Here is a 16,433-nt window from a genome sequence, read left to right as displayed (position 1 = left end):
GGGTGATGTTGTAGGGTTTTATATGGCAGAGCAACACATTAAAATTGAAGTTTCAGATAGATGAAGGGATGCTGTCTGTGGTAAGGGCCGTGAACGCCCTGCAGCTGTAAGGATGCCCTTAGCACCCACCATGAGCCTTCTCAGCATCTCTCATCTCAGCTAAGGCTCCCGCACATGGCATAATAGTGAGGATCCCACATACCTCTCCTGCCCAGTCAACAGCTAGCAACAAGCTACTTGAACAAGCTACCTTTCATATACCTTGAAAAACACCCTCAGTTAGCAGTCAGGCTGAGTACCATCATCTTGTGCAAAGGCAGCGGTGGCCACGAGCTCAGCCATGAGTCAGCCGAAATTCTCTCAGAGGTGCAGTTTCATGTCTCGTGAACAGAGGGTTTCTGGAAACACTCATTGCACCCCAGTCTCATCACAAATATGCATTTTAATTCCTCCCTCTTTTGCTTAAGTGAGTGTTTTGGGAATGCCTGTTGTTCTCGAGTGCTGTGCTTCACATGGAAGCAAGAAGTTCCCTTTTGGCCACTGTTTGCCTCTTCTTGTTTTAAAGATATTAAGACGAGTTAAGAAGAAGTTAAGAAGAGAAAGCAAAACTGAGAAGTAAGCAAAAAGTCACTGTCAAACATAAAGAAATTATGAAGGTCAAGATTTCTCCTTCTGTCCCTGACAGTGCCTTTGGGAGTCAGCAAACACTCATGAAAGTAATGAAAAGGAGAGGGCGAACAAATGGTTGTCACAGTCCTTCCAGATGCTCTGAACAAAGATAGAACTTTTGATTAAACCTACTTCAAGAAAGTCTGTATTTGTCAACATGATCACTTTTTGAAAAAAGAAAAATAAAACTTATTCTGTAGCCAAAACACAATGTGATATCCTTTTTTTTGGAAGAAAACCTTGGGATGAGGGCATGATTTTGCAATCAGACTGGGTGTATAAGTGAAAAGCTATTTGCAGAGAGTTTACTGTAATAAGAAATGTGACAAGTATATTTGGCAAGTTTTTTTGAGGTTGGGTTTTTTGGGGGGGGTTGTTGTTTTTTGGGGGGTTGTTTGGGTTTTTTGTTTGTTTTTTTGTTTGGTTGTTTTTTTATCAGAGACCTCCTACACAACTCTCCCACAACCACAGAAAACTGCCTCACAAAATCCCCACACAGACCCAACCAGACCTGCACTAAATGATGTAAGATAGCATGTAGTATACCTCAAAGCTATGTCTGAGATGGAATTATTTCTTGTATTCTTCTACTTCAATGGATACACTAGTTCCTTTTGCAAAGAACTTCAAAGAACTCTTTTCCCTCACCCTTTGCTAGTGGCCAGCTGTGTTGTGTCCAGCTGTTCTGGAGAAAAAGCTGAGGGATTGTTCCCGTGTCTTTGTGGTCAGTAGCAACGTACTTTCCAGGGCAGATCTTTAGTTTTATATGGTGATGAAGATATTTTCTGCAGCAGCATATGCTAGATGATGCACTTGCCTGTGTACCAACAAGAAAATGGAGCAAAAAAATGATCAGACTTGGCTCAGAGCAGGGGTCCATCATTCTGTGCTTACTTGCTGGCTTTGCTGATTCACTCCTGGCTGTAAGAGGCTGCCACTCTGGCAGAACAGCGGAACGTCCCACGTCATGGCTCTGCAGCACACGGTGCATGCCCATGATTTTGCTTCATAGCAGGCTGTGAACCACAGCAACTGAGGACTCCGATACGCAGCTGCATCCAAGTTGTCACCACTGAAACATTTTTTTCACCCAGCTACAAAGGGAGATAAATTTAAGAGCCAGAACTAAATCCCAAAAGGTTCTTACATCAGAGCAGTAAAATATCAAACTTGGGATTAATAACTCCGAACATTTTTCACTGTCCTTTCAAACTGCTTTTGTCCTCCTCTAACTTCAGAAGCCAGCCCTTCAACCACAATACAAACCCATTCGAAACAGGAGACATTACTTCATTGCCACAGCTGCCTGACTCTGCTCGGCAGATTGGTATCTCCTTGGTCTTTGCTGAAACAGCTCAGGAAACAGGAAAGCCACAGTTTAACAGGAGGTGTCATCACCAAACTGACACTTGTGTCCCATTTAGAAAGGAGCCTGGAGAACAGAGGTTTCGCAAGAGAAGTTAACTGTTCAAAACAGTTCCACACAATGTGGTTACCCATGTGGAAAGGTGACTTGGAGAGTTTTCCCAGGTTCTGAGCAAGGAGGGTCCTGGTTTACATGGTAGGGTCAGGTCTGCACATGGTGGGATCTGATGCGAGAGACCAGTACAAGAATGATCACATAGTTGGAATCCTGCCTGGCCCATATCTACTCTGCTAAAGAACTATAGAAGAAAGCCTCCTCCTATACTTAGGTGAAGGAAAGGCTAGAATAGAATAGATTAGAACAGAACTGAGTATATCAGTTGGAAGGGACCTATAACAATCACCCAGTCCAACTACCCTTCCAGGCTGACAAAAAGTTAAAGCATGTTGTCCAAATGCCTCTCAAACATGCTTGGGGCATCGACCACCCCTCTAGGAAGCTTTGAGCCATTTCCACGTGTCCTACCGCTGGATTCCAGGGAGAAGGGATCAGCACCTCCCTCTCCCCTTCCCCTCCCCAGGGAGCTGGAGAGAGCCATCTCTCCATCTCTCTAAACTTGACAAGCCCAAAGTTCTCAGCCCGCTCCTCACAGGACATGCCTGCCAGCCTTCCACCAGGTTTGTTACGCTCTGGACGCATTCCAGGACGTTCCTGTCCCTCTGAAGTGGCGGCAGCAGGGGCCAGGCCAGAGTGCAGAGGCGGCGCTGAAGACGTGTGGTCACACCACAATCTGGCACAAGGGGGAGACGCTGCGCCACGGATGCTGCTCGAGCAGCAAATCCTCTCTGCCACCCGCCTTGGCAAAGGGGAGACTGACATACTTTCCTACACAGGTGTAACAAGGAAAAAAAAAAGAAAAAAAGCCAACTTTGGTTTAGTTTCACTGATTTAATAACATTAAAACCAGCAGTCTTTACACTCATTCTACAACTCTGTTCTTTTGAAAGATTTAAATTGATTTTCTTTCTAAACATCCATAATATTAAAAGCACTGGGGGGGGGGGGGTGGGGGGGGAGTTGGAGCTAGCAGCCTTTGAAAAATATTCTCCTTCTGTATGGCACCCAAAAAATACATGGATGCTAAAAACTAGGGAAAGACCTGCTCCTCCTCCAGCCTGCTGGATAGAGTCAGGAATGGGAGTGAAATCTGCTCTGGCAAAGCCTCGTGGTTGTATGGCACTAACACAACTGGCAAAGGCAAACAAGAAGAAAACATATTTGAAGCAATTGGAAGAAAAATGTAAGTGCAGGAGAGAAAAATGAAGAGGAGGCAAAACCCCACTGTTCCTCCTCTTGCTTTTGTTGAGCTATTCAACACTAGCAGCATGGTTGTCTTCTTACTGGAGCAGGGTCCCATCGAATTGGAGATGGAGACTTCAAAGTGCCTCCAAGAAAGCTTCCAGCTTTGGACACCTCAGAAATGTTCCTGTGTTCTTCTGCAGTGCTGGCCTGTGAGGCAAGCAGGCAATTAAACCCGCTGTCCTTGTGAGGAAGGCAATTGCAGCAACAATACACGTGCTAAATTACAGAGGCGATAGGCAGCAGAGCGAGACTCCTTTGCACTGCTTTCTGCTTAAGTGCCACAAGACTAGAGTCAGAGAACAAGGCAGTTGCCTGTTCTGACTGACACGAAGTTGGGTTTCACTGGTTGTAGCTTCCAGGCAGGCTGTCACAGTTGAAAGCAAATTAGATCAGCTGGGCATCAAGCGATACCTTCCATCAGTTTTCACCGCCCACTGCTGCCAGCTTGACACTTCTCTTTCATGCTGCATGTGCCAACTGTCTTACAAAGCCAGCTGCAACATCTACTGGAAGGACATGAAGAAGAACTGCTGGTGGGGAGAGGAGGTGGGGGATTGGCTCAGGGTTGGGGTGAGGAGACCTTTGCCTGCCTCAGTCCAGGCAGAAGACTGGGTTCTCCAAGAAGACTGCAAGCTTGCTGGCCACCAGGTCCAGGTCACTGGTGTTGGCATATTTGAGCAGATTGGTGTTCTTGAGAAAGTAATGCTTGAGGAAGTGCTGGCTTACACACTTGTGCAACTTCTGTACCAGCCTCAGAAAGGCTTCAGGGAAGCAGCGCCAATCCTTGGTGCGTGGGTATTTTTCACACGTCCAGAATAGCACTGTCTGCAAGAAGCAGATGGGAGAGAAGATGTGTTAGAGGTTCTGTCGAGGGCTCACACAGCTTACTAAGGCAGTTTTAGTGCTGGTAAATGGCTGACAGCCTTGGAAGTCAGAGAGACTCGTGCTGCTATCTCTCTGTGTTAACATTTCTGCAATGGAGGGGATCACAGTTAAAGCCTCTTCTAGGGACCAGGCAGAGCAACTCTGACATGCCTGGTTAGGATCTCTCCCCAGAGGAGCCCCACTGACTGAGCCAGGAGCCCATGGAAAATGATCTTGCTAAAATAATCTTAACCTATTTACCATCCTCCAGCAGGAGCCTCTGTAGAAATGCCAGGCATTTTAGGCTGTAGAAAATGGCCCATTATGCAAGTGTAGAAGCCAGTAGGTGCAAGGAGGGAGGAAAGCTTAATGAGATTAACATAATTATTTGTTAGCTTCAGCTGTATTTGTGCTGAAGATGCACACAGATCTGCATCCTAAACAGACAGGCATTCCAAGTAGCTCCTGCAGGTGCAATGCTTGCTATCTGGTCAAGTGCTGCCTCTTTTTTTCTGACATGTGATACTTACAGCATGTCTTATGTTCTATTCCCCCAAGTTTATTTTACGCAATTTTACATTTGAGAAATATGTAGTTAAAATAACAAAATGTCTGTGATTATTGTTCTTACAGTATTATTTTTACACTGCCTTTGTTGCATTTTTTCAGACTTTCCCATGACTGAGAAGAATTTTCTTGAGGTACTTACACTACTGTACTGAAAAAGCCATACTGACTGCCTCAGTCAACCTGAAATCACTTTTTAAAGTACTAAGTCACCTATCCTGGATCCAATAATTCTGCTAAGTCCCTTATCTGTCCTCTGAATCCCAATTTTATTTTGCAGATTCAGCAACCCAAAAAGAGAACTACACATACTGTGAGAAGTGGTTGAACTACAGTATTCAACTCTTCTGTTTCTACAGAGGTAGAATTTCATCTATAGTTGTATTGCTGACAAATTTCTTCCCAGACAGCTTTTCAAATGTGAACAATTTCTTTGTTCACAGCTGCAATAACCACAAAGCCTTTTTTTAATGTAACCAGGGAAGAAAGATACAGTGAGGAATTCAAGCTATAACTCCGTGAGAGCTACTCATCGAAGACTTGCAGAGCAGTTACCTTCTGTCACACTAAATCTACTTCAGCAAGACCCATGGGCAGCAGTTGCAATGAAGTTTCTGGAAGCAAGGGAAATAGTGCTGCTTTTCCAGTCAGGTGCCAAACAGGTGATTTATCCCCAGAATTTATGGAAGTGTCCCTCACTGCCAGCTGTCTACCAGCAGCATAGAGTTGGTTTTCCAAATGTACCTAGGTCTTTTTGAACTACCACATCTTGAACTTCATTCCTATGGAGGTAAGCATAATGAGTGCTCTTACTTGGTCCTCTAAGCCTTTCTAAGTTTCTGGGGGAAGGATTTCCTCTGTCATAGAGGGTCTTTCTCATATAGAGTCTTGTTTAATCCTAGTTGTTGGATACCTCTGTTGGGGGAAACCTGAGAATGGGAAGAAACCTAACACTAAGCCTCTGCTCAACTGCTGGTTTATCCAGTGACTGTTTCTCTCATTTTACTTTCTTTTTTCTTTTCTTTTTTTTCTGTTTAATGTAAGTAATTTTGAAAAATTGTAAACCAATCCTCTCTTGCAGTAAAAGCCTCAAGTACAGTAACAGTAAAGAGCTGAAGAGCTTCTAAATAGCTTTTTATTTTGATCATGAATCTGTGCAACAGCACTTCCTGCACATCTGCTTCACCAGCCAGAGAAAAAAAATGTTGCTGATGGTTAAATGGTTTTCCACTTTCTCCTATCTATGACAGTTTTTCCAGGAGGTTGTTCTTACAGGCACTGAGAAGTTTTACATTCTGCTAAGCTATAATCAGCCTTGTCATCTCTTTTTTGACTCCATCTTGACTTGGAGTAGTGCCCTGCGTATTAACAGCATTTGATGGTCACAAGCTTTTTATTTAGGAGAAATCTTGGCATTGCATCTGGTTTTGGACACCAAAATATCAGTAAGTACTGTGGAAAGCTGATAGCTTGAGGCTTCAAGGTGTGAAAAGTACAGCTGCTCCCTGGCAACTCCAGGAGGGTGGAGACCCAGAAAACAAGATTGCTCTACAGTCTGGTGCTGCCCTTGGCCCATCGGTATCTGTAGCTGTCAGATGTGGGGACACGGTCGTAGCAGAGTCTTCCATCTCTTCTTCACAAATCTTGTTTGAAGCTATCTTGAACCCTGAAGTAGGTGCAGGGAGGATGCTACCACCCCTTTCTTTCTTCCCTTCCTACCCCAGGTGAAACACCACCAGAACTGCAGTTTGCACCTAATTCATTAATAATGCTCACCTAAGACAGTTTTGTTGGTGCACATCCACAGATAGGTGGATATAGATGGCTATAAAACTATCACACTGAGATAGTCAAGAAGCAGGAGGTAAGTATGCAATTACAGACAACAGTACAATGCCTATGTGAAGTCAAAACAGAGCAGGGGCCTCAACTCTAACATTATTTATATTGCTGCAATCATAATGTTCCTACAGGCTTTAGTTTCTTGTTGAAGTTTGGAAAACATATATTTCCTGAACTTCTTGCCACTGTAAAGCAATTAAAAGGTACTGCAGTTTTGACAGCTACCTTAGAAGTTACACAGGTGCTACAGTGATTTACACCACAATATTTTGACATTACTGGATGGAAGGCACTGCAACTGCTACTGCAACTGTATGTCGATATCACAGTGATGCCTACCTGAAGGTGATAAGCTGTGATGACAGGCTTATTTCCAGCACACCAGACATCCTCCTTCATCTGCCTCATGACCCTGAAGCACTTCATGCGACAACCACCATCTTCATCAAGTCCTTCCATGAGTATGCGCTCAGCACGGGAGAAGCACAGCTGCCAGTGATAATTGGAGCGGGCCAAAAGGTCGAAACCCAGTGACTGTGAACAAAAGGGGAAGTGTGACAGCAGATCAGAGGCAAACTTCTCTGAGCAATGCAGAGAGATGTTACAAAAAGGATGTGTGACATCTCTCAAAGTGTATTCTAAACAGGGTTAGCAGAGGCAGCAAATGAGGTGTGCTCACACCCTAATTCTGAGTCGAATAAACATGCATTTTGTATTGTTTCCTCATGTGCTGGTATCAGTTACTCCCAAGACATCCTGCTCTAGAGCCATCAGGTACAGTACCAGCAGTGCCACTAAAGCAGAGGTGCAGCTCTGCAGGCACTTTGCTGTGGAACAGCAGGTTGTCCATGAGTGTGGAGCAGTCCTGGAAAGCGGAATGGGACCTGCAGAAACATGGCAACTGGGGCTGAGCCAGAGTGCCAGAATCCAGCGATGACTGTTGTAGGGAAAGGTGGGATTAGGCTGGAGTTGCAGTTGCTGAAGGCTTTTATGAGGCAGAGCAGAACAGCAAAAATGATGCATGTCAGCAATGGCAGAGCTGTGTGCAAGAGACTCATGCAATAAATAGTTAATTCAGGTTTTCTTCTATAGAATTCGCCACTGTAAGGGGGATAAAAATCCAAATAAAATCTGACATAATATTCTGAAACACTTCACTAGAGAATACATCTTCCAGCCCTGCTGTTGCCTGCTATCACCATGCAGTTCTTCCTTTGGGAAGTGACTGTCACCTGAGAGGTAAATTCCAGCACAGAGTTAATAGTTCTTTATACACTGTTTACCTTGATGCACCGCACTTTTTCCTGAGAAGGCCAACGCTTGAGGCAACGAGGCCACCGGGCCTTCTCGGGCCAGCAAGTTGGAATCTCCACAGCAGGGACCAGCTCCACCTCAACCTGGGATTCTGATGTCTCCACAGCCACCCGGACCACTGAGCTGAAGCTCTCCAGCACCGTCACTTTACCTGTGAAGGAACAACAAGAGAAGATAATATAAATGAAAAGGTCCTTTTCTACAAGCCAACCTTGTACATCTTGCAGTTCTATTGGTCTGTCTTAACACTTCCTCTTCAATGCCATAAGCAGAATCTAAGAAGAACTTAAATCTATCTAAATCTATCCTGGTGAACAAGAATAGGAAGAAGATGAAAGACCAACTAAGTTCTCAATTTTACATTCAATTACCATGCTTTTGTTTTCCTTTGTGGGTCCTCTTAAATCCTAGGATCAGCTTCTTAAAAATACAGCTAGATGACTGGTGCAACCTAACATTTCTAATGGTACAGTACAAGGAGATCACTGCAGTTTAGAGAGGACCAGATGAATGCTTCATATCTAAAGATGTTCTTATTCCTTCAGAGAACCTGAGATCAAACCCTCGCCATATCACACTTACCATTGCCAGTCATTCAGAATGTTTTGTGGAGTATCTGTAAGTTTTGTTTCTGGAGATGCACTTACACAGAATTTATGGGCTGTTGTGCAGAGTAGTCATATAAAAAAGGCTAACTGATAGATCGTGGGGATGTAGAGTGTCAAAAAGAGCTACTTCTGAGGTGATTTGGAGGAAGGAAGTTTCTTCAGTGTGAAAGAAGAGTGGCTCAACTCCAAGAACAACATGCTCTAAGAGTGCAGAAAGGAAAGAAAGCTGCAACTAATGGACTTTGAGATTGTTTCCCGTTGGTTCAGCTGTATTCATAGAAGAAGTTGCTGTCCCCAGCTTTCCCAGTCACTCTGGTAGGATCACTGTCCCTTCAGCTCTGCTCCTAAACCACTGCAGTAGAAGACTGAGCAGATTAACAAAAGCAGTTTAAATAGCAGTGTGTTAGTGCCTCATTTTGATTGGCATGGATTAAGGAGCTATTCCACAAGGAGCCCACATACCAGACTTGAAGGGACAGTGATGAACATTTGGGAGGGCAACCTTTTCTGCCCTTACAGGGGAAATATCTGCCTAACCCCAGTTTAGCATCTCCTCCAGAAAGCACTGGGTGAATTACCTTGCAAATAGCAGAGTCCATCCCAACCAGAACTTCATAACCCTCAGTAAAATTTGCATGTTACTTTCCTGCTGAGGCAAGCCTGGCACAAAACCAGGAACTATACTGCTCCCAAGCTCTCAGCAAGGATCCCCGGTAGCTGAAAAGTGTTAAAGCAACTGCTGTGTCAGCATGTAAATATGTTCACGGCATTTCCAAAAGCCAATTTCCAAAAGCCAATATCACAATTCCAATTGTGATACCTATTTTTCCACCAATGAAAAGTGAGACACCTCAAAAACTGGCTTTGCTGATGCTCAAAGAATTAAAAACCAGGAAAGCAATGAAACCAGGGACATTTTTCTGTAACTTTAGCCGTACTATGTGATGAAGGAAATTCATTCTTCACAGAAACAAACAAAAATGGTAATTGCTTCTCCTGAGTTCATCTTAGCTCATTCCTCCCAGTGTGTCTTACAAAAAAAGCACCACAATCATCAGCCCAAACATTATGCTTTGGGTTCCTTGAAGTAATTCTCCTGTCACAACAAGTTGATGTATTGCTGCTAGACACAGTGGCAGGTTTTCACTTCAATACAGTAACTTTCACATAAGTAAAGCTTCAGAGACAAGCCCATTCCCATTGGTCTTTTCCATGAGCCTTGATGGTGAAATTTCATTCCCATCCACCTTTCCATTTCTATAATAACAAATATTTCTTGAAAAAATGCCATTATCTAGTTGAGCTTGTCTTTAGCATGTTCTCTCACAATTCAGAGTGCAATCAGATAGTGGATATGGCTCCTATTGCTCTGAAATACAGAAGATCCCTATTAGGCTGCTGATGAGTAAGGAGTCATCCTGGAAACATGCCATGAAAAGAGGCACCACAGTCTGGATTTAATCATGCCCCAGTATCTTAATGTGAAAAGATGGACATAGACTATGTAGCTTGGACCAAGCCAAACTGTCAGTAGCTGAATTCTATAACATGCCTCTAGGATGCTAAGAATTAAATCCGAGGATCACTGTTCAGCAGCATCTTGATACAGATGTTGCAGTTGTCAAGGCATGTTCTGTGCACCACTGACCACGTTATGTTAGTGAACAGCACTTCCAGTATAAACAGTCACAGGAAATAAACAGGCACTTTGGATTGCTCACAGAGGTTGCAGCTCCACTACTGAAAGTAAACTTCCTGAGTCCACTTCCAGAACAGGACTGGAGTAGCCTGGACACTGGGAAAGGAGCATTTGTCTAACACACTTTGCCTAAAGTAGAAGTCCTACTTAGTTCCCACCAGTCCATGCTGGAAAGCTATGGGCAGCTAAGGTTTTCCCAGAAAACTATCTGCTCGTAAGTATCTTCAAACACGTTCTCCTCAGACTTATGCACCCTCCCTGTATCAAATTTTCCTATACTACCTTCCTTGATAGTATAAATATATTGCAGGTGCTGTAGTAGAAAAAGACTTTTTTTCCCAAACAAATTCCTAAATATTCTAAAAATTTGGGCTGCCTCTTGGTTGAACTGTGAGAGTGATGTTTCTGGAGACCCTACTCAAATTTCTAAGAAAGCAGTAACACCTTGGGTATGAAGAGCCCGAGAATTACTTAATTCTATCTTTAATGCAGGTCTACATGCATCACCTAAAGGCTTCCTGATTTTGGAGGGATTTGCTGTTTCTTGGCTTCTGATCATGTGAGCCAAACAAACACTTTGTGTGTATGATGGTTTCCCTTATACCTGTCCCCACTAAACTCACTGGAGAGGTTACAGGAGATAATCGACTTCTCCACCAGCTCCCGGAAGACGATAAGGACTTTGGCTGGAACCAGATCACCTTCGATGTTCACATCCTCTTCATGCCACTGCTGAAGGCTTTTTGAGAACTGCTCCACCTCTAGCCATTGATGCAATTCCTCAGGGTCCCGCACGGAGGAGAGGAGCTTGGCTCCATTTACGGTGTAATAACGCCAGTGCCGTACCTGGCATTCCCTGTACCCAGTCAGGCCACGCAGAGGGACTGTGATGAGGAACTGGCTGGGTGCTAAGACCTGGGAGAGTTCAGAGAGATTGAGAGAGGAGACAAGGGCAGATCCATGAGCCTGAAGTAAGGAAAAGGGGGTTAAGGAAGTAATAGGTAAAACTGGGGGTTTTGGAGAAAAGGAAAAGCCAAGGTATGATGGGAACAATTGAACATAGCCAGGACCTGTTCCGTACCTGTCTCTGAGAGTTACTTTGTGGGTACACAGACTAAAAGGAAATTGTCTTAGAAGGAGTCTGATGTGACAGACATGGCCCTTAGAACGCAAGAGCTCACTGACTGATTTGCCACCACATGGTTTCCCCCTTTATGTGTTATTTCTAGTCTGCAATTGCATGAGATATAATAACTGGCAGCTTCCAAGGAGCAGGAAAGCATCAGAGTATGTTTTGAGATACAGCAAAGGGAAACAAAATAGTGCAATTTATTTCCTCAGAATTGTCAAAATCCACTACAGACATTAGTAAAATAAGACTATGGGCCATTAATTTTACAAGTGTTTCACTCTGTATGATTGTCCTTTAAAAAGACAGAGACATAAGGCAAGTGATATGCCTGAGCCTACAGAGGCAATGGCATTTGCAGAAATAAGCTCAGGTCTTGGCCAGTTCTACTGTATGGAACTGCATCTCCTGCTGAGCATAGGATAAAAACAGTGTAAGGATGGAGGCAGCAACCAATGGGAAAGGAACCCTCAATAGGCTTGTTTTCAAGACATCTAATTTGCCTCATTTTGGGAATGACCATTTTCCAATAAAACCAGTGCTGAGCCAATATTTGCAAAGAAAGAATAAGATGACACAAATACTTTGAAACTTCATACTGGCCCAGGGCATAGCCAGACATCTCAAAATGCTAGTTTGGAAGCATCTGGCAGTTGTGGCTCCAGAAAGGGTATTCAAACTCCTTCAGATTTTACTGTGTTGGCTCAGGAGCCTTTCAAGTCCACTTGCTACCAAGCCTAACTTACATTGGCATAAATAAGGTAAAACTGCTGCACAAGCAGAATGTGAAGTGACAGCTGTTGCTGTGAGTGGGTACACCCAAGGTGAACGAAATACGCTTGTCACTCTCCTGTAATAACCCAAAACACTCTGGTAGCCTTCCTGGTAGGTCAGCTGATTTAAAATATTACCACAGAGGTGCCAAGGCCCTGAGGGCACTAACAGGCTTTAATGGCCCTAAACAGCCTCTCCAGGACTTCTACCCACAGCATCTGCCCGTGGGTCTGGGACCCCCATTTCAGCTGAACCCTGGGCTATATCACAGGAATGCTGGTCTCCAACTGTGTGACAGCTATGCCTGTGCTGGCCATAGACCTTGTTGTCCTATCTGCAGACTGCCTTCCCAGCCTGGCCTCAGACTTACCTGGCCACTCTGGGCTTGCCTGGCAATCAGTAGACTGCATCTGACCCTGGTTAATATCGTTGGAGCTGATCCTGACCCTGGTGAGTGCTCCTGGCTTGACTTCAGCAGACTTACCTGATGACCTGCCTTATCAGCAGACTTACCTGATGACCCAGACTCTTGGTTGACCCAGCTGCCCTCCCTAGGTCTGCCTCACTCGAGCACCACAAGGCAGAAGCTGCCTTGTTATGCTCACCTCCCACCTCCCTCCCCCATAGGGAGCAGCTGGTCTTCTCTGCTCCCTGGCAAGAGATTTGAAGTACAAAAGATGGCCAGCAAGAAGCACAGAAATGGCAAAGGAAACACCAGAAAGCTGCTCTTTTGTCAAGTAAAAACTGTAAAGGCAGGAGGATACTGGAAAGATGACATTTCACATCAGGCTGACCTGTACCTGTCAGGTTTGGTGGGGTTGAGTAATCCTGCGAGCAGCTCAGAAACAGAGTGCAAGGCTCCATAAGGAAAAAATACAATGGCTGTCATGCAGTTACTGCTTATCTCACTGCCTCAGCCACATCTGCAGATAAACCCCCATTCCTTCCCATACCAGGATGCTGTGTTGTACACACTGGCACCCAACAGATCGTAAAGTGAAGAGCTGAAGGTGTTATGTGAGTGCCTGCAAATGCAAGTCACAGGGTCCTCCACCTGGGGCTTACCAGGAAACAACAGAAGACAAAAGGCTGGGGATGGCACTGTAAAGCTGGGCAGCTGGTGTCCTCTTGGCCTAAACAAATCCTAGTCCTACACCTATGCTCTGTCACACGATGGTCTTATGCGCTATATGCAGATCATGGACCCCAGCAAGTCACAGGCTTGATCAAGAGCCTCAGATTCTGGGGTGTGTAAATTATAGCCAATTGTGCTGCATTAAAAACCTGTCTGAAGTTTGCTGGGCAAACTAAATACAACCTCATTCTTGCAGTCCTGGCCAGGATGTTCCAGGGAGGCAGAAGCTTTAGGTTAGAAAGAAAATAGTTATGCTTTGAGAAAAAAAACAAACAAGGGAAGTCTCTTGTGGAGAGGATGAAATAGTTGTGGGAGGATCAGTTAGGGGGGTGAAGTTGTCCAGAGAAGAGGGTCGGTGAGGAGGAAGCAGGCATATGGACTGTCAGGCACCAGGTGGCAGGAAGGCTTTGTACCTGGATAGATGGGTGGAATGGGCGCTTCCTCCGAAGCATAGCTGACCACTTGGCCAGTAAAGCTGGCTGATCCTGAGAGAAGCAGAAAGGAAAGCAAGAAGTACACAAGAAGAACAGAGAGAAAGCATGTGCCAGGTCATTCATTCACAGAGCAAAGCTGCAAGCTTCCTTGGAGCCTGTTTTTTAAAGGAAAATCCCCCCCCCTGGCCCCCATTGTGATTACAGAGTTAAACATTTGGCAATGCCATTGGGCAGTGCTGCACGAGTGATTAGTCTGGACCCTAACCTGTTCATTACGCCTTATTGAAGCCTCCACAGCTTTTGCACCAGCCTTGCACCATTGACAGCTGCAAAAATGGTGGGCCACAACTAAAACAAATACTTAAAATAATGTGGGTTTGTCCACGTGAATTTTAATTCAAGTTGTTTACTAAAGACTGACTTTTTGTTGTGTGGGTTACAGAGAAACACTGAATATCTAAAGACTTTTCTTATGTATTCTCCTCTTAGCCATGCATATTTAGAAGGAAGTTTGTGGCTTCTCAATAAATCCAGACCTCTCACCATGTTAAATTGATTCCTTTTAACCAGAAGCTGAAAGTTCAGAAAAGTCACTGCAACCAGAAGCTGAAAGTTCTGAAAAGTTCTTCAAATTTAACTGACAGAAAGAAAAATGTTGCAAATTTAAACACAGAATAATGAATACACTGACTTTCCCTTGACACAAGTCTCCTCTAGGTTGAATTATGTCAGCAAGAATATCAAGGTTTCCAATTTTTGAAAGCAGACAGCCCAAGCCAAAATAATTTCTCATCAACCCATTCTTTGTTGCCCTATATATACAGGACAAAAGTTAGTCAGGCCCTCCTAGTGTTACTTCCACAGATTTATAACACTGGGTTCAGTTAAGTATGAATAACAAATCTGCCACTTTTTAAGAAAATATATTTTGAGGATTTCTTCCAAGCAGAAATTGTTCAGATCAGCCTACTGTAACTCCAAATTACTGCTCAGAATAGATTGCCTTGGTGGTTTTGTTCTGCTTTGTTTTCCAGAACAACAATTTTTCCCTGACCCTGGTCCTGTCAGACCTCATTAGCTAAGCAGGTTTGTTCCAGCACAAGAGGTGGTTGGCAGACTCTGGCACTAAGGAACACGTGGACCAGGATGTGGTTTTACGTCACTGTGGTCATACCTATTGACAGGGCCACGTGCCCTGGGATACACGAAATTCCAGAAAAGCTATAAATCTGAATGTCTTTGTTCCCAGGACAATAGCCATATTGCCAACTGGGTGATTATATTTCGCCTCCACCTCCATAACCTTCCAGCAGCTTGGTACACACAGACTTCTTCCCTTTCAATCCTAGAGAGCTGCAAAATGCTTTTACATGTTTGCTGTGTTTTGATCTGCAACTGGCTGCATTTTAGTATAAGGTTGACACAGCTAGAGTATGTAAAAACTAATTTAGATGAAAAAGATAATTTTCATCAGAAGTTGCCATTGCTGTGATTGTTTCTTATATCTTTTATCTTATCTTTCTTAATTACTCTTGTATTACATAGCCATAGGAAATAACTAAAACAACCAGTCTTCATCTGTCGCATTATTATTTTCATATTTGAAGGTCTAAAATGGGGAGGCATTTAATTTCTCCCACTAATAAGCATATTTGTTCCAAGTTAAAAAAAAATTCCAATCTATGACAAAAACTTCCCATTTTTCTGAAGGAGCTTTCTAATGCTCATAGCAGAAGGACTTTTGATTTTCCTTTTTTTTTTTTTTTAGTGAGTTGACAGGTTTTCCACCTGTGAAAAATATGAGTCATAGCTCATGGAGGCATGAGGATTTTTCTTATGTTACTGCTGTACAAGTTTTTCTTTCTGTCTCCCAAAGAACTTTGCCTTCTGCTGCAGACTGACAGCTCTAGCAACAGATGCTCTTTGTAAACACAGCAGCTGTAAAAAGAGGCTCTGCCTGATTTACCCATCCCTCTCTGATACTCTTCTAATTGTAAGATGTCCACGAGAGTAAGCCTCTATAACCCAGTCACTAGAACTCCCACAGTGAAGCATCAGCACATTGTCTGTGGTGTTTTGGGTGAGGTACCTGCCCATACAATGGAGAAATCATTTACTGATTGCCTGCAGGCTGCCAGAGTATATCAGGGCTCTTGTTCATACCTTAATGTTCTCATTGTGAATGCCAGAGTTGGAGATAGCCTGGAATCGTATGGCCTTATGGCTGATTTCTGTGGTCAGCTGCTGGATGATTTTCTGCACCTCCTCCACTGCTTTGGAAACCAGGTGATGTCGCCGTTCCACCTGTCAGTTCCAGGAAAGACACTTCATGTTACAGGTAGCTCCAGTGTTTGTCTCCAGTAGGGAACAGTCAACTAGCTTAAAGCACCCTGAAACATTTGTGTCTGTGCTGCACTGGGAAAAAAACTTGCTGTTTCCTGTGTGTTGCAACTGATTTACCATAAGACAGAGCTGGTAAACATCACAGGGCCAATATTCAAGACTACCAACCATTAATTGATATTTCCATGCCAATACCATTAGATAGAAGGAAAAGGGTTCATTACATGGATAAATTTGTTATCAACCAGTTACAGTCTCATTCTTTATCCATTTGATGCCAGTTATTCCCATGCATATACTAGCCATTGTCGGAGCCAGGATATGTTT

General features: G+C 43.9%; 1 protein-coding gene across 4 annotated transcripts in view; it reads right to left on the bottom strand.

Moving 5' to 3' along the window:
* Positions 1-2,963: 2,963 nt before the first annotated feature.
* The window catches only part of MAB21L3 (mab-21 like 3), a 37,186-nt gene continuing 23,716 nt past the window's right edge, over positions 2,964-16,433 (bottom strand). For 2 of the 4 annotated variants that reach the window (XM_064644451.1, XM_064644450.1), the window contains exons 3-8: positions 15,927-16,067; positions 13,743-13,814; positions 10,915-11,206; positions 7,954-8,135; positions 7,010-7,204; positions 2,964-4,222 (exon numbers count right to left, since the gene is read on the bottom strand). In XM_064644451.1, coding sequence (XP_064500521.1) covers positions 3,989-4,222; positions 7,010-7,204; positions 7,954-8,135; positions 10,915-11,206; positions 13,743-13,814; positions 15,927-16,067 — 1,116 coding nt within the window. In that variant the 3' untranslated portion in view covers positions 2,964-3,988. Of the gene's footprint in view, positions 4,223-7,009; positions 7,205-7,953; positions 8,136-10,914; positions 11,207-13,742; positions 16,068-16,433 lie in introns of those variants that run through there. The other 2 variants (XM_064644452.1, XM_064644453.1) reach the window with 2 other exon arrangements.

Source organism: Pseudopipra pipra, chromosome 2 (genome assembly GCF_036250125.1).
Source record: "Pseudopipra pipra isolate bDixPip1 chromosome 2, bDixPip1.hap1, whole genome shotgun sequence".
NCBI classification, from domain to species: Eukaryota; Metazoa; Chordata; class Aves; order Passeriformes; family Pipridae; genus Pseudopipra; species Pseudopipra pipra.
Note: the sequence above shows the minus strand (reverse complement) of the source record. Positions and strands in the feature narration are given on the sequence as shown.